The 18,818-nt window shown below is 39.1% G+C and overlaps 1 protein-coding gene across 2 annotated transcripts in view; it reads left to right on the top strand.

The window, feature by feature from the left end:
- Positions 1-18,818, top strand: part of BICC1 (BicC family RNA binding protein 1) — an 89,960-nt gene that overhangs the window by 52,003 nt on the left and 19,139 nt on the right. Inside the window, exons 1-5 of one of the 2 annotated variants that reach the window (XM_074544654.1) lie at positions 8,977-9,142; positions 14,794-14,873; positions 16,031-16,189; positions 17,134-17,187; positions 17,996-18,190. In XM_074544654.1, coding sequence (XP_074400755.1) covers positions 14,853-14,873; positions 16,031-16,189; positions 17,134-17,187; positions 17,996-18,190 — 429 coding nt within the window. In that variant the 5' untranslated portion in view covers positions 8,977-9,142; positions 14,794-14,852. Of the gene's footprint in view, positions 1-8,976; positions 9,143-14,793; positions 14,874-16,030; positions 16,190-17,133; positions 17,188-17,995; positions 18,191-18,818 lie in introns of those variants that run through there. The other variant, XM_074544653.1, reaches the window with a different exon arrangement.

The raw sequence follows: 18,818 nt of genomic DNA, 5'->3' as shown, positions 1-18,818 counted from the left end.
AGTGCATTAAAATGTTGTAAATAATAGGAAACAGAACTTCATGTGCTGGAATTGCTTGTGTGCCTGTCACTACTTGCCTGTGTTACTGATTTATCAATCTTAAAGGAAAACACTCTACTGTAAATTACTGTAGACGGAATTGATGTTTTGTGTTGCTTTAAATGCAGGAAGGCACTGAGTTTTACTTTGCACCTAATGTCTTAAATGGTGAATCAGCACCACCTGGGAAGGTCACACAGCATCCCAGGACTACCAAGTGCTGTTAATGAATTAAGGACTCTCAGAAGTTTTTCATAGATTGGGTCAACTCCTGCTCTTGACCTATTTTCATATCTTTGTGTGCTGTTTCTAGTTACAATAAAACCTCAGAACCAAACCTGATCAAGTGAATGTGGGTTATAATCAACTAATTTTCCTACCTTAAATTCTATGCTATGAATAGCCACTTAATTGGTTTAGAGCCTTAAGCTCCAATTAAAAAAAAAAGGGGTAGGGGAATTAATCAGGTCCTTGGAGACCTGCAGTGATAGGTGGAGTTTTTCTGACAAACTTGAGCTTCTCACCCACTAAGATACTTTTGAAAACTGTGCCACCTGAAAGGCTGCACCCTAATTCTTGCTAGGAACCAAACATGTATGTATGGAGCAATGACCCTTCCTGTTAGTTAGGGATCAAGGGATGTAGAGTGATGGAGAGAAGAGAGCATCTAAACCTCTCAAGTGCCTGGATGCTTAAGCACACAGAGGTAACTTTTGTGTTGGTCTCTTATTAAGGTTTATGTTTAGTCTCAGCATTGATTTCAGTGTGCACATCAATAGAAGTGTTGGCTCAGCTTGCCCCAAGTCATCCTACAGCTTGGAGAGAAAGTAATGTGCTTTATCCCAGCTGGAGCTCTGCCAGGCACTCAAACCTGCTGCTGCTCTGGAGCCTTCCTGTGCTCATGTGGCTCCCCACCCTTAAAGCCAAGGAAACAGCCCCTGTCCATACCTGGTGCAGTGAGGGGAGGGAGGTGGTGGTTTGGTGGCTGCTGTGGGCCCCTGCTCCCTCAGGAGAGGAGCTTTTCACCTGGTTACACAGTGGGCAACAGAAAGGTGTTGCAGGATGGGCTTAAGAGTTCACTTCATGAATTCCAAATGAATTCCAAATGGAAAGGGGATCCCAGTGCACCATTTGAGACACCTTCATGTAATAGCAGAAGGCACAATGGGTTTTGATCACCAGACCCCAGGACAGCTTTATTCCACATGTGAATAATGACAAAGGTGCACTCACCTGTGCCTTTTCCAAGCACTTGCCAAGGCAAGACTTGTAACTACTTCTGCTAGAAACAAAATCAGGAAGACATAATTGTTTTCACAGCTGGCAAACAGCACAATTGTGGTTTTCCCTGTCTCTGCTACCTTGCTGCATGCTTGCAGGCTGTCCCCTGCCTCCATGGCTCCCTGCTAGGCAGCCCAGCCCTGCAGCCTGGCATGCCCTGGTGCCAGTCCCACTGACGCAGGGGGCATTCAGGGCCGCTGGCTTGTGGGGGCCCGTGCTCCTTTGTCAGCAGAATTTTTCCTGAAGCTGCTTAGTTTTGGTTCCCAAGGCGTAAAGTTTTGGGTCTGACTTTATACCAGTTCAGGAAAGTTTTTCTCAAAAATCTTGGCATTTAAAAACCTTTTCCTTGTTGGTGCCCATGACAACAGAACTGTTGGTTTGGGTATTTTGTGTCAGCTTTCGCAGTGTGCAGCAAAATTCCTTTGCAGCTCTTATTTGACCTCACTAAAAACAGGAAAAAAGATTCACCCTGTTATGCAATTGTCCAGCTAAGAACTGTGTATATAAGTAGATTTCTTTAAAAAAAATTCTGCTCATATGTTCAAAGTAGATGAATTGCACATATGATTCTGCAATGCAATTGAAAGTTGCTCATGCCAGGAGATAAAGGGTGCTCTGCAATGTTTCTTGAGAATACTGGTAGTGTTTCGGGAGGGGGAGTAACATGGTTCCTTATCTATGCAGTTGCTTCATGAAGTAAAATTTCAGTCAGATCTGGTAAAGGGTCTGGGAAATTACGAGTTTTTTCTGTTCCTTAGAGTGGCATTAAGCTTATTTTTGTTCGACCTTGATATAGCAAAAGTAATGCTATTTGTATTACTCTAGTGCTTTTTCCTTCAGAGAAAGGATTATTCATCCTCTTGAGTATTTTTCATGAGAGAAGATGAACTCTTGATGTTAAGTGCCCAGAGCACATTTTTGGTCTTTTGTCACCATGTACCTTTTCTTGGGTTTGGTTGGAGAAGTGTTAAAAAAGGCCAAGTGTCATGTTTCATTTTTTTAGAGTATGACATACTCCTGCTACCATGTGTTTCAGTCCCAATGGCTGAGAAGGCATAAATGGATGCTGAGAAGTTCTTGCTGCCAAAATAATGCATTACTGAATGAAAATATCTGACACTAATATGAGTAACTGAGGGTGCTAATTTCAACACACCAATTTTGCATTAAACACAATTAAGCATTGTTCAGTGAGTGGCAATGATATGTCAGGTTAGCAAACAGGACTTGAATTCTTGTTCTGGTTTGGAACAAAAAATGCTTTGAGTGGAGGAGGCCAGAACCCTCCAGCTCTCAAAAGCTTAGAGAAACAAAGATGCATGATGGAAATCTACTTAAGAGTCTTGTCACAGTTTGAAGGAAAAAAAGATCATATGCCCTTGAATATTACTGGGGAGAACACTACATTTTCATACTTTGAAGCAATTATACCTAATGTGTGATATTCTGTAGCTGACAAAAAAATTTCTAGTCTTTACAGGTTTTGATACAGTGTTTCTGTAACTTCCCCAAAGAGGCTTTCATGGGACAGGAGCACTTTCAGGTAGGGCTGGCTCCTGCATTCCCTGCTCCAACCCTGATGAAGCCCTATAAACCTGCTGAAATTACAGTGTACATGAGTATTATCCTCCCCCTGCAAATTTGATGTATTGCTAGTAAAATTCTGATATTTTTGTGTGCTTTGATTTCAAGCATTCTTTATACTGTGCATTCTAAATATAGACAGAGTCTGTGCCAAAGGCAAAGTGCAAACTTACAAAACCATCATTGATAGAAATTCTGGTCTCTTTAATGACTTCCTCTGGAAGCTGTAATTTGAATCATAGGATTTTTCTGAAGTAGCAGTAGGAGGGAATATCTGAAAAATAGCTGTAATAGAGTTTTCAGAATTTTAGACTTTTCATCTGTACAAACTTAACATTGCATAAAACTGTGCTGGTCATTTAATTCCATGATTACTTGGCAAGATTATTTTGTCTGTAAAGGAAGTCAAATCTAAATTGAACAAATTCCTGGGCATAGCTAGTGTTCTGGTGATTTTTTTGGTCCAGATTTTTAATGTTTAAAAAACTTTGTGTTTTTATGGTAAATGCTTGTTAAGCATTCTGGTAGTTTTGTCTTTGGAATTGGGTTCGTTTAGCTGGGGAGACCAAAACCATCTGGCAATGCTCACCAGCCATGGCCAGTCTCAGAGGGCTGCTGGCAACATCTTCCCCCTGTATTAACTCCTGTGAAAGGGAAAGGCAAATGAGCTCTTGTTCATGGGAACAAAGCTGTGGGAAAGGACAAAGTTGGGAATGAAGTGGAATGGAGAGAGACACGGAGAGGAAATGAGAGGCCGATGAGGAGACTGAAGCCAGTTGGAAAGAGGTAGGTGGGATGGCAGGAAATGTGAGGTTGGAGTGGGAGTCTTAAAGAAATAAGGATTTTGAAAGAGTTGAATGATAGAGTTAGTGCCAAAGATGGTGTAAATGGGGAAACAGATGGGAGGTGCAAAGGAGGAAGGTGGTGAAAATGCATATTCCAAAAGGTGGAGGGGAGGATTACAGCTTTCTGTTCATAGGTGCCTGGCATGGAATTCCAATATATATCCTTGCCTTGGAAATCAGATCAGACACAATTCTCAGATTCTTACTTAATGAATATCCTAGGGAAAAGCTGCTAAATGCTGCTGTATTGATGTGTACCTTAATTACTGTCCTAAACCAGTGATTCAATGTCTAACATGTCACCATTCCCATTTGATGTCTTTGTGCAGCTTCCATAAAGTTGCAGTTTTGATGGCTGCAATTTAAATTTTTTAAACATTTACCAGATGTCTTATTTTGCATCAAAACATATGGATGACTTAAAATACCAGGAATGCAAAATATGAATTTCTAGTCCATGGGAGCTGAAGATATTGGCAATTTCTACTAAAAAAAAAAAACCACAGAGTTAGAATGTGTGCAAGTAAACCAAGATGGCAATAAAAATGATTAATTTTGAGTGCAGCTTTCGTCCAGCTGATTGGATTTGTTTCCAGTGCAATGTCAAATAATGTAAACTTGGTTTTGCAGTGCTGGAGGAGAGTAGTAGCCAAGAAAGTAAGTTGTGAAAATACTGGGCTTCAGGAAAGTGCAAGCTTTTTTTTTGTGGAATTGGCTTAAAATCCTCTAATGCCAAACACCCCCACTGAGATTTCCAGCAGTAAATTTGTAGCTATATGTGTGCAAATTCCTGTGTGTAGTTCCCCTCTGCTGTTCCTACTGTCCTGAGTGCAGTGAGCAGTTACAAAGGGGAATTGACTTTGCTCATAGATGCACATTTAGTCATATCAAAGAAATCTGAATTGTCAGATTTAATGTGTGCTTTCTGTGAGGGGAAGGAATACTGGAAGTGCTTATTTGGGTGCATAATTATTTTTTTATTTTCTTCTTGTGGATTTGCTTACTGAAAGATCCTGCAAGAAGGAATGCCGTGACTACGTGCATGAGTGCATTTGGGAAGGGAGCAGATTTTGGATTCCATAAGTAAGATGGAGTTAGTTCCAGAGTGATGGGGTTGGAAAAAAATAAACCAAAAGAAACTACTACAGAGAAGTTCATTCACAGCATGAATTACTGGTGGAGTGCCTGACCAGGATAACAAAGCTACTACAAAATGGGTTATGCTTTTAATCAGCTGACTCATTATATAGAAAATTGCTTCTTAGCAGTGTAAGCAGCATATCAGCCAAAAGAAGGAATTATCAAGAATTAAGAGACTCTTGGCCATTAACTCTCTTTTTTCTTTCTAACATAAATTAACAGACACAGATATTTTTTGCATATTTTCTACTCCATCTTCTGTTATTTTTACAACTAAAACTTTGACCTCACTCATTGCCAGCATCAGCAGCAACTGAAAATGAACATCTGGTAACTCAGACCTGAGTGCCTAAAGTGCAATTTCTAAACCTGTGTCTGCAAGTGGTGCCCTTTGCTGTTCTGCTCTCATCTGCTGGCAGGGAAAAGATGTGAGCAAGAGCTGTAGGGAGAGGTGATGCTCTCTACTGCTGATAATGATATGAATTTTCTTGCTGACTTCTTTCAGTTGCCAGTGCCTTCACCACCCTCATGGCACAAGCTGTTTTTTTCTTCATTTTTTTCATGGGCAGGCTAAATATTATCCAGAGAGTGAGGTATGTGAGGCCTTAGCTGCTAACTACAATATTGATGTAAACCTATGCCCAGCATTGCCATTCAGGAGTTAGACTGCCATGGTGGAGTATGGGCAGTTCTGGGTCATATTTTGTGGTTTCTCTCAAGCAATTCTCTGGTTTTTAAGTCTAGCGTTTGCTGGTAATTTTTGAAGTAACTCTCATGCCTTGTATAATACACAAGTATTTACAGAACTCCTTTGATTTAATGCTGTTTGAAATTTACCCAAGTAAAATCAGTTGCAGGCAACTTTATAAATATAACAAATTTATTATTGATGGAATTACTGATTTATAGGGGGGTTTTTGCTATACTTGTGAGCTAGAATTCAGTTTTGCTACAGTTAATGTAAAACTTGTATTCTCCCACAAGTATTTAGACAGATACACTGTGGGAACAATTTTCAGCTGACTTACGTGTTCATCCACATCTGGGACTACATTTTCCTGTTGCAAATTGGTGGGACGTGAAATGTTTGTAGGAGATGGCTGGAAAGGGACTGTAATTATTTTTTTCTTTAGAGAAACAGTTACTGGAAAAGTAACACAGGGATTTTTAATTTTTTTTCTTTCAACTGTGGATGTAGAACTTGAAACAAGGCTGATTTTCTTTGCTTTTTCTCAGCATTTCAAATGGAACAGCACTGCCACCCTTTTTCTGAGTGGACATGCTCTCTATCTGGAGGCTCAAACTTCCTATGCCTCACTTTCTTCTAGTCAGTTTTTTAATAGTTTGCCAGGAGTGACAGTGTTTGCATATTTTGCCATTTGAAATGAGTGCATGCATGTGAATTATGCAGTTTTTCTTTGGCCAGTGGCTGCTCTCCTCAGCGTGAGATGTAAAGGTGGAAAAATTTCACTGTTTTCTGTGTTTATGATGTTTGGCTTGTGAATATTTTGGGGGGAAACCTCTTTTTGTTTAAGTATCTCTCCCAAGTATTCATTTTAAGCAAATACTTGGGAGAAGTACTTTTCCTAATTAACCTATAGGGCACCTATTGCAGCTGAAGGATTTCTTACCTCAGTGCAACTTTGTAAATGGTCAATAATTTCTGTAATGTGTTGCTGTTAATCAGTCTGTAATTGACTTAGAGACTTAAAGTGAGTCTCTTGCTGACATTGTGTTGATTGTTCGGAGTGCCAGATTAATTACAGCACGTATTGTAGTTGCTGTATTGTGACCTCCATCTGCTTTTTATTAACTTTCTCTGTAAATGAGAAACTGTCAGTGCAGGCTGTTTCTTACATTCTGAAGAAAAAATTCTCCCAAACCCCACAACTGTGTACTTTAAAAATTAAAGAACCGTTGTGTTTAGATCACAAGTTTGTTTATTTCTTTTGTTTCTGGAGCAGCTGACTCAAGCACAGATGACTCCTCCCTGTTTTGCAATAAATAAATGGACAGAAAGACCATCCCAGGCCATTTGAAACTCAGCCACAGGGGTTGGTGTTGGTTCTCTCTGATCCGAGCATTTGGACACACACAAACCCACAGCATCCCTTGTGCCAGCAGCTGGCAGCAAATCCCTCATTTACTGCAGTCACTTCTCCCAGACTGCTGCCCCTTCAGAAAGCAGCCCCAGCCATTAATTCTGCAGGGTAGGTGACAGGCAAGGAGGCTTTTAAAGAAAGTCACATTGGCTTGAGCCTTTCATCTCAGTTCTGTGTGCCTTCAGCCACCAGAGCTTAAACTCATGGATTTGTACTGGCTCTGAGGAAGATAAAATGCATTTATGGTCACGTTGGTGAATGTTTCACGTTGGTGAATGTTTTAAGGAAATTCTAGGTAGCAAAGGAGCCAGCAGGTGAGCATTGTACTATAACTACACTTACACAAGAGTGATTTGAACTTTACTCTTTCCTGTAAGAGCAGGAAGATTTTGGGCTTTTCTGGTTTTGATCAGGGCTTGCTGTGTTTATTTGGGAAGAGCAGGGATTTGCTTACATTTGGCCAGACAAGGGAGGGGTAGAATACAAACACAGTTGTAATATGAAGGGAATTATCAAGGGACTTAACATCCAGTGAGTGTGCTTGGCAGTAACTGTAGTAAAACTGAAATTTCAAGCTCTGGAATGTAGTTATATAAACTTATTGCTGTAATTAAATTACTTGAGAGTACAAATTTGTCGTAATCTTTCAGTGAAAATTGGAATTAGGTGGATTTGGATTTTTAGGAGCTTCTAGCAAGTAGATACCTTGCAATGTGCTCTGCACTGCATTTGCAGGAAAACTGGAGACTGAGTGTGTTACACTCTGATGCCCATCTTTCTATTTAAACTCAATTTTTGGGACACCAAGTGCAATTTATCAGAGTGCCTGCTGAAATTCACATTGCAGAGATGCTCAGTAGGTGATTAATTTCCCAGAGGTGAGTTTTGCTATTAATGTAATACTGGGAGAGACAGATGGACAGAAGTGATGCAGAGAAAATTCATCTGAGAACAGCTCAGGAGTGACTTCTTGATTTGGAGGGCAACACTGGGCATCTTTCAGGTGTTTGGTGTTTTTATTTCTCAGTATATCACAAAGAAATTACCCTTGCAGAGGAACTGTGGGCAGTGTTTTACTCTGAACCCCTCCATGAAAGGAAGAGGAGAAGTTTTTAAGTCACTGTTCTTCAGGAAATGAAGGTTCTCTTCTCAAATCAGCTGCAAATTGCCTGTTCTGCTGGTGGTCCAGGCCCAGAATTCCTCTTTGCAGGGGCTGTGTCCAGCCCAGCTCTCACAGGGGGTGCAGTCTGTCAGAGCAGCCACTCAAAGGTGCAGCAGTGCCAGGGATTGATGGGGGAGTGCTGCAAGGAAGGCTGAGCCTCAGACAGGAACTTCAGCTCACGAGTCAGATGATGTTTTTTATTTAGAAAAAGGAGTCACAAGGACTTGTTTGAGAATGTGTGTGAGAGAAACTAAAATTATCTCATGATTTATGCATCAGAATTGCAACCCTGAGTATGAGTCCATGTGCAATGAAGATACAGTGGTGTTATTTCTGATAGGAATGTCGTGGCTGTTTTCTAGCTCCTCTATTAAGCTCATCTTGCAATATTATAGCTTTTTTCCTCTCTGTATTACTTATTTTCTTTCCCAGGCATTGTGATTCTGTGTTTGTGCTTTGAGATGCAATGGCAACAGACATTTAAGTCATGACCTGTGAATTTGTTGTGTCCGTGCTGGAAAAAAATAAGCCTAACAGGCTTTGTGTCCTGCTGAGAAATTGCCTTGCTTTGGGTGGCTGCTTGGGCTAAAGGCTGAAGAGCAGCAGCAGAAGGGCTTCATGATATGTGCCTTTTTGTAGCTGACTGTATTTGCAAAATGTCCCTGAAGGCTCTTTTTGGAAGTAAAAGAAGGAATTTAAGCTGATCGCGGTGGTAACTAAAGTTGTGTAACTGAAATGGAGTGTCTTGGTGATTACAATTAATTCATTCTCATTTCTTCTTTTCAGGTTTTCTTCTCCACCTTGGCCTTCCCCTTCTCCCTTGAAATCTGGTCACTTTTCTGTTTAAATTGCCATATGATCTGTTACCTCTTCCTTGTCTTCCCTCTTTGCTTATGCTTTAAGAGAAGTCTTTTCAACTTCATTTCCTCTGTCAGTGGTCCGAAATCCAGTCATCAATAGTTTAATTCTCCAAACGTAATGTTGTACAGGTAATCTATTTTTTAAAGCTTATCTGATGTTTCTGGCTAATTTTCATTTAATTCTGGTCATTCTGAACATGAATTTTCAGTGTTCTGTGGGGATTTTTCAAAGCTGCTTGGAGATCCAAATGTGGGGTTCAGCTATGATTCGTGTACAGGCATCTCATTTCTTTTAATTTGTGAGGCTTACATCAAACAGATACTTCACTCCAAGAGCCATTTTAAGTAGCCTGTTGCAGATATTGATGCTTTCTTTTGAGCTACACTGAAATCTTTGAGGAAGAAAATTCTTTTCTCTGCTCTACCAGATGCTGTGCTGCATTTCTTCAGGTTTCTGTATGTGTAAGGTTGGTGTGTTACTCAGTGTCTGCTTTGTGAATATCTGTGTATGTCTGCCTGTGTAAGTGTGTCACTATAAATGGTGGAGAGAAGTGAGCAGGGGATTGCTGGCTGCACATCATGCAATTGTTACAGGGCAGGGTTGAAAAGGAGTGCTCTGGTGGTTAATGCTCCCCAGGTGAGAGCAACCAAACTGTGACAAGAGTGAAGGGCTGTGTGTAAACTGCCTTCCCTGGAGGGAACAGTGTGCAGAGCAGTGCAACAAGTGTTTGCTCTTTCTCAGCTTCCTTCTCATCTCCTGAGTTGAACAGAAATTCTTCTAAAGATGGTTTGCAGGTAGGTGCCAGTAATGGGAAAGTTAAGAGTGAAAAATTGCTGAGAAAACAGTCCTTCAAATGTGTGCTCACATATAGGCAGTGGCTCTAGCTCCTCCCAGGGACATTTCATAATCAGTTGTTTGTCCACAACAAACAGATCCCCCAGAATGCCCAGAGCCTCAGGATATGTCTCCTCTGAAGATACTTTTAATTGCTTGCAGCCCATGTTGAGGTTTATGATGCTCTGAGTAGGCTTTTGATCATGCCCAAGTTAGCTGGGTGAAATCTCGCTCAGACAAAATGATGCTGCAGTCTAACTTCAGCTAAAAAACAAGAAAAAAGACAAGCCCCAAATGACAAAAACTACATGTTGTTTTTGAGTGATACCTCTGAGAATACTCAGGAGTCTGCAGTAGGAAATGGCTCATTGCTTTCTGCCTTAGTACACGAGTAGATTTTTCCTTCTGTGGTTTAGGCACTGGGAGGAGAAATGAGTGCCCTGAGTTGTATTGGAGAGAGGATAAGAATTCTTTTAAACTGGGTAAGCCAACAGCACCAAGTGCCCAAGTGCTGAATTTATTTTATTATTCAGTCAAACTCCTTTGCATGTGCCTTTACTCCTGAGCATTTGCTCCATGCTTTTAACCTTCATTTTTCTTTTCCATGGCAATAGTTTGAGCCTATTTCAAGTCTGTCTTGGCTATTATCAATCATCTACTTTGGTGAGGGAATGTCCACTCCTAAAACTGTATGCACAGTATTTCCTAATTTATGGGCGTTAAGTAAATAGTTTCAATTTAATTATCCTTTGTTCCATATTAATAGGAAGCCTTATTTGACCTTTTTGCTTAACTCACTTGTTTTATAGGTCTGTTTTTTCATCTTATTGTAGGGTGATCAGTGTATTTGCCCTTTCAGATGAGAACATACCAACTTCTATGTGTTAATTTGTTGTTTGGGTATTTTTTTTTCTTTTTAACTTCTCACATAGCTTAGTGTGGTTTTGTTGGTACTTTTGGGACAGACACTCTCATAACTTGTCCCTTAAAAATGCTGAGTCTCTTTTGTCTTTTTGTTTGAATGGCTCAAGTTCTGTAATACTCTTGGGCTATTCAGATCTTAATCAGCCCCTCGTTAAGAATGACTGTCATCTGCCCTGGTGTTGCCCAGTTGTCTGGCTATTTTTAGAGCAGTGGTATTTTGGTATTTGTGTTACTTAACTTAAGGCTGTTCATCCTGTAAACAAGCTGGATGCATAGCTGTAGTCTGAAGAGCTGCCCCAGACATTAAATGTAACACTTGAATTTCAGGAGAGTCCTGTACAGTTAAATGGCTTCATTATTAGCAATATTTCTTGCCTGGGAGAAGTTGGTGTAGATGCATTTGCACTGGCACAAATCTACTTTTGCTTGGAGGAATTTTGTTTTGTTTGCTCAAGTGTCACACACAATAGTAGCAATAAAGCTGGAGGCTTGCTGGTGTAGCTGTGGACAAAGACTGGGGAGAGGAAGCTCTGCCAAAGTGTGGAGTGAGGAATTTGAGGATAGGAGCAATAAAAGACCACTTGAAGGCAGGAGTCTGGCAACATGAAGACTGTTGAGAAAAATTTCCAGCAGTGTCTGTTGCATAACTTTAGCTTTCTATTCTATGTAAATATTCCTCCATTCTTGAGGTGGAGGGGGAAGGCCTGTTAAAATGAATTTTCTCTTTTCCATTCCTAAAGAAAAATACACTGCCCTTCAAAATTGATGGAAAAGATGGATTACTATAGAATGGCATTTTTAATAGTTTGCACGACACTAATCATGTTGTTTCTTATGAGTTAAAACCTTTTCCAGGGTCTGATACTACACTTTAAATGAAGTGTTGAAGCCGTATATGCTTCTAGTGCACAGACCTTTGTTCTGTGTTTGCAAATAGCTAACAAAGCTTTGGTGTCTCATGTCTTTATTTGTGGTAGGCACCTGCTCTTTGCTCACTCCAGTTTTATATGGAGCATACTCCCAGTTATATAGAGGAGCTTAAAGAACAAGGTGATTTTTTTTTTCCCCAGTAAAAACAGGTGTTCCTTAGGGATGAGGGATGGCTTAGCATCACCTGGACAGAAGTTGATGGTTGTGGCCCCAGCTGGTGGCCATGGCCAGGTGGCTCAGTGGCAGTAACCACTGGAGGGCTGCTTTGTGCTTATCTGCACTGTCACTTCCAGACATCATCACACTTGGCACAGATTTGTGCCTGACAATCCTCTCCACACTTCTGAGAGTGTCATGGGGATTTCAGGGGGCTTTGACAGTGCATTGTTGCCATCACACCTGTAAGTAACTCAAATATTAAATATAGAGTTTTATCCAACCAAGATTTTTGTCTTAGTGCCTAAGACATGGTAGGATTTTTTTCCTAAATTAAATGTAACTGTTAATCCGTGGAATCAGCTGCAAAGCAAACAAGCCATTTGATTCCATAGCTATATTAAGAAATTTTTTTTTGTAATACACAGAAAATCAGGTTATTATGATGTAATTCTCTCTCTAAATTCTTAATTGTTTGCTGAAATGATCTGTTTGTTGATTGCTATTTGGGTACCTGTGAGTTTTCCTGCAGATCATCTCTAGTTTCAATGTGCTTTCAACTCATACAAGGCCAATTCAAACACTTCAAAATCTTTTACTTACAAGTCATTATTTTCAGGCAAAATTTGATGAGGATGTTGTATTTAATTAGTGTTTCACTGAAGGAATGAGCGAACAACACTCAAAGTAGGAATTTCTTTGGCTTAAAATGACCTGCTTCATATCGATTTCCAACCACTGTGTCCTTGAGATGAAATCAGTTAAGGAGAGGGTACTTAAGACCAATTTTAAAAGATTTGGTAGCACATTTTAGAATAGTCTCTGGCATCAATGGATTCTTTTTTACTTTGTGGGTTCTTTGGATTTGTTTTTAAACTGAGTGATTGAGCTTTTTTTCATCTTAAAAGAACAAACAAATGTAGAAATACAGGATGTTTGGCTGAAGCTGTCAGTATCAACAGAAAAGAGGTGTCCAGCTGAGATGAGAAATGGAAAAAATAGGTATTCTAAACTGTGTTTTCACTCATGAGTGAGCAAATAATATTATGGAATGATAGTAATCTCCTGTGGTACTAATAGGATGGCAGGCTTGATTTCAGGTAATTTTCCTACATATAATGAAATGTGTATTTAAATACAATGTTTACAAATATGTGAAAATCATCTCCACAGTGGTGGTGATGGTCTGGGCTTGTGTTTTTCCTGGTTGCAAATGAAGAGCACTTGGGGCACACACAGTGTGCTAGAATCTGCTTCTGGGAATTTCTGACTGCAACATCCACTTCAAATATCATTCACAGCTTAAATGCATTACAACCACATGGCTTCCTGACAACTTGAAAAAGAAAAGAAAATTTGCCCTTAAGACTATTTAGTTGGGGTTTTGTTTGACTTTGCTCCATTGTGAAAGGCTGAAGCAGCAGATTTTTGAAGCCTCTGTAGGTTCTGTGTGCGTACCATGTTTTTGTGACTACGGTTTTTCCATTTTAAAAAATAAAATATATCTGTTTCTCAGAACTCAAAATGCTGCATTTTTCTTGACTTTCATGAAACTTGGCAGTGAATCCTGTGCTCCTTCAGTGTTTTTGTATCCCCAGCTCAGTGTGCTCAGGACTTCTCAGTGGTAAAGACTAGAGGCTTATTTTTACTGTTGGAATGAAAAGAGTATCCAGGCATGACTTAAAGAGTTTCAATTTTCAATTGAATAGAACAGGTTTACAGCCTAAAGTTGTATTATTTCACATTTCTTTACAGGGATGTGATTTCAATCATTCAGATGCAAAAGGCAGATCTGTTGTGTTACAGCTGTTTTCTCCTGCCAATGAGAATATATTTATTTTTATTTTTTATATTCCCTAAGATGTATGTATTTGCCTAGCATAATGAATTACATTAATTCAAGGGTCAGAAGAGGGTTGAGAATTTTTGTATTAAGGGCAGTTCATTGTAATACAGGAGAAAAAGGCACTGCAGAAGGGCAGAGGACTCAAAAACAGGGCAAGAGGCATCACCTGCAATGTCATACCCTTGTTTCTAGCACGCATGAATGTGGGTGGGAGTTGGGCATTTCTTGGTTTGCTGTAACTGAACTTACCTTTAATGTTCTGGGGGTACTTTTGCACAGAGGCACTTTGTGCTCCTGGACACCAGATGGTGCTGCTGAACTGGCTGATGTGTCATTTTCACACTTGCAGTAATTGGCACTTGATTTACTTCCAAAGTGGGATCTGTACTCTCTGACCGGGTGTATATTATGGGATGCAGAACTGCACCTGATAGCTCAGCCCAACACCTTGTGTTGTTTAAGGGCAGTGGTGTGAAGATTATCATGTAAACCAAGTGAGCTGTAGAATAAATATTTTAGATCTCACTGGGCAAAACCCCCTGTCAGCTGGTGTTCCTGCTGATTTATGCACTTGAATTTCAGCAATTTACTTTAATACATGTCATTTAAATTTCATTTGATAACTGCAATCAGAAACTTTGGGTGGAGACACCTTTAGTGCCAGGTTAAAATTGCAAAGAATATTTGTAGAGACTAATTAAATATATTAAAGTGATGATAAGGGAGGGTTTGAGCTTGGTGGCCTGCCAAAAAGCTATGAGTTGTCTGTTGTTACTTTTGGTTTGAGATGTGTTGGCTTAGCTATGTAGTTGCATTGCTGGCAATGTTTATTATACTGTGATATACATTTGGAATTGGATTTCTGTTTATTTTAAGTCGGTTCTTATGTTTAATAAATTCATCTGGTAATACTAATTGTGGGGCAGGAGGGACGGAATAAGACATTTTGGCCTTCAGCTGAATCCCAAAGGCTGGTGGTATGATTTATCAGTGGATTATGAATAATGGGCTCAAATTTATTGGAGTGGTGAGGAAATTTTTTTATAGGTATTGTACTGTATTTTTCTTACAAGCTTATTTCTTTTATAGATCCCCATATTAAAGTTTCTGGAAAAAAAGAGAACGTTAAAGAAGCAAAAGAGAAAATCATGTCTGTCTTGGACACAAAAGTAAGAAAACTTTCTTAGAATGACACCTTAGCCCCTAATTTTGTGGTGACACTGATCTCTTTAATGGGCACATTTCAAGAGGAGGTATTTATGGAAGCTCTGAAGCAAAGTCTCCAGTAAATGCCTTGCAGATGTTGATATTGGTGTATTCCCACATATTTAAACATTTTGAGAGAAAAATACTTGCTTGAAGCAGCTTTTCCAGATCTGAATTATATAGAAATAATATTTCCTGCCATATGGCTAAAAGCATGAGTGATTTGTTCATTGAATTGGAGTTTTACTTCGAAATCTGAAATACAGCTTCACTGCAAGCAATAGATTATGCAACCACTTCAGAGAACGTAAAATTTTGTTTCTGTTTGAAATTTGAATTTAGGAGCATTTATGCTGTTTTATGTTTAACAGTTACTCTATTCTTGCACTCTGAAACGTCAGAACCAGAATTTCTAAAACCTCTAGATTTTGGCTGAGGTCTCTTCTGTTCATCAGATACTGTTTTTATTCAGCAGCAGCTCTTTTGGGGCAGTGTGTATGGCTCCTGTGTACCAGTTTGGCACCTTCCTGGCTCTCTGAGCACATTGCCAAGAGGAGCACTCCAGTGATAAGCACCACTTTTTTAGCAACTATTAACAACATTATTGTGAGCTGTTAACAATAGAGCTTTTAAGAATAGCTGTAGGCAGTGTTTGTGTGTTTTAAAAATTCATGTACCAAAAAAAAGGAAGAAAAAACAGTTACTTGGTCCCATGGCTTTGATTTGCAAAGTCTTCACAATGTATTCCTTTCAGATCAAACAGGCGTGCATGACTTCAGTTGAAAGAACACAGAATTAAAAGAAATCAGAATAAATTGCAGAAGGACACCTAGGTCACAATTGATGAAAGTTCAAGGGTGTTTTAAAAGCATTAGTTGTTTTTGAAGGTGCATCTTTGGGGTATTTATCTCCACTATTTCCTCACTAGAAAGAAAACAAGACCAAATTAACATCCACCTGATTCCTATTAAAAACATCATCCTTGAGTAGAAGTTTGAGTAATAGCAGAAATACTTTGGAAATACAATTTTGATGTCATTCTTGAAGTATATTACTCTTAAAAACGCACATACTGGGATTCTGCTGTGACCAAGTCAAACTGTGGCTGCTTGATTTCCAGAGCAATCGGGTAACCTTGAAGATGGATGTTTCACATACGGAACATTCTCATGTGATAGGTAAAGGTGGCAATAATATTAAAAAAGTGATGGAGGAAACGGGATGCCATATCCATTTTCCAGACTCAAATAGGAACAATCAAGCAGAGAAAAGCAACCAAGTAAGTGTTGTTTAATACTGAGCTTGTTTGTGTTGTAATTCCTGAGAGTATAAAACATTTCTAAACGTCTCTCATCAATATGAGTTTTTTGGGGATGGTGTGTTCATATTCAGGGAAATAGATTTTTGTTTTTCACACTGTGTGGAAAGTACAGCGCTTCCTAAGTGAGCAAATCTTTAAAAACAGATGGAAACAATTTGTGATGGCTCATGAATCATTTTAATTTTTTTAAGCTAAAATTACTTTGCGCATACAGAAGTCAGCAACTTAGTGTGAATGGTAGAGAAGTGGTATGAAAAAATCTGCTTTTGTAATTTTTTTTTTCCTGTTCAACACAATGACTTATTCAGCATGTTGATTGATTTTTTGGGGCTTTTTGCTTATGGTGTAACTTTGTTGAAGACTAAACTTAGCAAATAGCCAGCAGAAATGAATGTCCTATTGTAAGAGTTCAACTTCATTAGAATAAATCATTGAGCCTGAATTGTTCATCTTTTCTTGTGCTAATATTGGTGGAATGTTTATTTTCAAGTCTCTCATCCTTGTACTTAGAATTCCCACTTGTGCATCCTAATGGCTGCTGAGCAAAATGCAGTAATTTCAAAACATTCGGGAAAGTCTACTGTTGTCTGAATATTAGCATTGAGCACATATATGCAGTAGTAATTCCATCATTTAACCTAAAACACTGTATTTTTTGATGTATTCTTTATTTCTAGTTGCTTAAATATATATAACCTAAGGTGCTGAAACATTTTTTTAATATTGGCTGCAGTTCTCAACTAGTGTTTAGAGAACAATTAGGATGTCCGCAAGTGTGAAACGTGTTGATTTTTTTTCTTAGATTTTTTTATTTTTTTAAGGAGGCCCCAGCTATCTGAATAACTTCTCCATGCCTCACTTGAAAATATGATCCAATGTTTTTCACATTCTTGCTTTTCCAGGTGTCTATTGCAGGACAGCCAGCTGGAGTGGAGTCTGCAAGAGTCAGAATTCGGGTAATGCTCTAGCTCAGTGTAGTGTACCCCTAAAAACAGGGAAAAAATGCATAGTTTTGACAACTCTAGTTTTGGGAACTCCTGTCTGCCTCTGTCTGGTGACAGCAGAAGTGTAGGAACAAATGTGAGTATCCATATGAGAAATATGCCAAGGATATTAAAACAGTGATTCACATTCTGGCTGAATTTTTAATTGGCCCAAAGTGGGTCCTGAACACGAAGTCTACACTCTAAGCAAGATGTAAATTAATTCCATACTGTGTAGAAAATCATATCTTACCTACCACAGATGGCCTGTGGAAGCTCAGGCATCCTGTGTGAATCTATGACTTGGGAAAGGCAATTTCTGCTTCTCACATTTTAACCATTTTCATGTATAATTTGTGTAAATAATTCAGTGTCATTCTCTTGTAGCTATTTTCTATCTTTTCCTTGTAGTTTCAACTCTTCTGTGTATTTTGGCATGGATAATGAAAAAGCAAATAAATTACCAGAAGCTTACAGCAATTTTTAAGCCAGATGTGTCACACAACCTTATTCCAAATGTTCCCGCTATTTTGGAGGAAAAAATCAACCAAACAAAATTCAAAAAAAGCCTCTGCATAAAAGAAACCCTGCTCCTAGTATTCCTGGAAAAAAGAGGTGCCTTTTTCCAAGTGACAGTGTATTTTTATCCATGAACTCTGGACAGAAGATGTGTTTTATCACTTAAGTCATCACTGACCAGTGCATCATGACTGAGGAATAAAATTGTTGTAGTTTGAGTATGGATCTGGTTTTCAATATCTGTTCTTCATTACTGTTGTAGGAGCTGCTTCCATTGGTACTCATGTTTGAATTGCCTATTGCTGGAATTCTCCAACCCATCCCAGATCCTAATTCTCCAACCATTCAGCACGTGTGTCAGACATACAACATTTCAGTTTCCTTCAAACAACGCTCTCGAATGTATGGTGCTACAGTCATTGTCAGAGGGTCACAAAACAACACTAGTGCTGTGAAGGTAATCTCTGCTCCTAAGAAGGCTTCTGAATGTCATATATTTATAATTGATATGTCTAAGATGGTATATCTTGCCTCATCAGCACATGTTGTTGTATAATTACTTGCAAATCCTGAGGGTTTGAATTTTTCCTATACTTAACTTTTACAGGTGAAGTGTAAAAATGCATAGAAAATAGTTTTAAGTTTAGGAGTTAGCATTGTTGGTGGTGAGGTTTTAATCCAGTGTTCAACTCCTGCACACTCACTCAGGTTTTCAGCAATTGTGGAATTTGTGCTGGTCTTACCCATCTTTTAATTCAAAAACAATGCAAAAAAAAAAAAAAAAAACAAAAAAACACAAAATACACCTCCCATCTCAAATTGTTCATGCTGAGCTCTTCTCAACACGCACACAAATATATAACCTTGAAAGCTGCCCAATCAGTCAATAAAACTGAATCCAGCACTTGGAGGTGTGAATTTGACAGCCAAGGCAAGGAGCTGCCAGGAGCCTGTTCATCTTAATAAAGTAAAAAAGTGTTCTTGGTAGGAACTGGCAGTAGGAGAGATTGATACAGCCCCAGATGGGTGGATCCCAAGCCAGTAAGAACATTTGAGCCCAACACTGAGAGGAAAGTTTTGCAAGT

This window comes from Zonotrichia albicollis, chromosome 7, assembly GCF_047830755.1.
Source record: "Zonotrichia albicollis isolate bZonAlb1 chromosome 7, bZonAlb1.hap1, whole genome shotgun sequence".
Taxonomy (NCBI): Eukaryota; Metazoa; Chordata; class Aves; order Passeriformes; family Passerellidae; genus Zonotrichia; species Zonotrichia albicollis.
The sequence above is the reverse complement of the archived record's forward strand: the minus strand, read 5'-3'. Positions and strand labels throughout refer to the sequence as shown.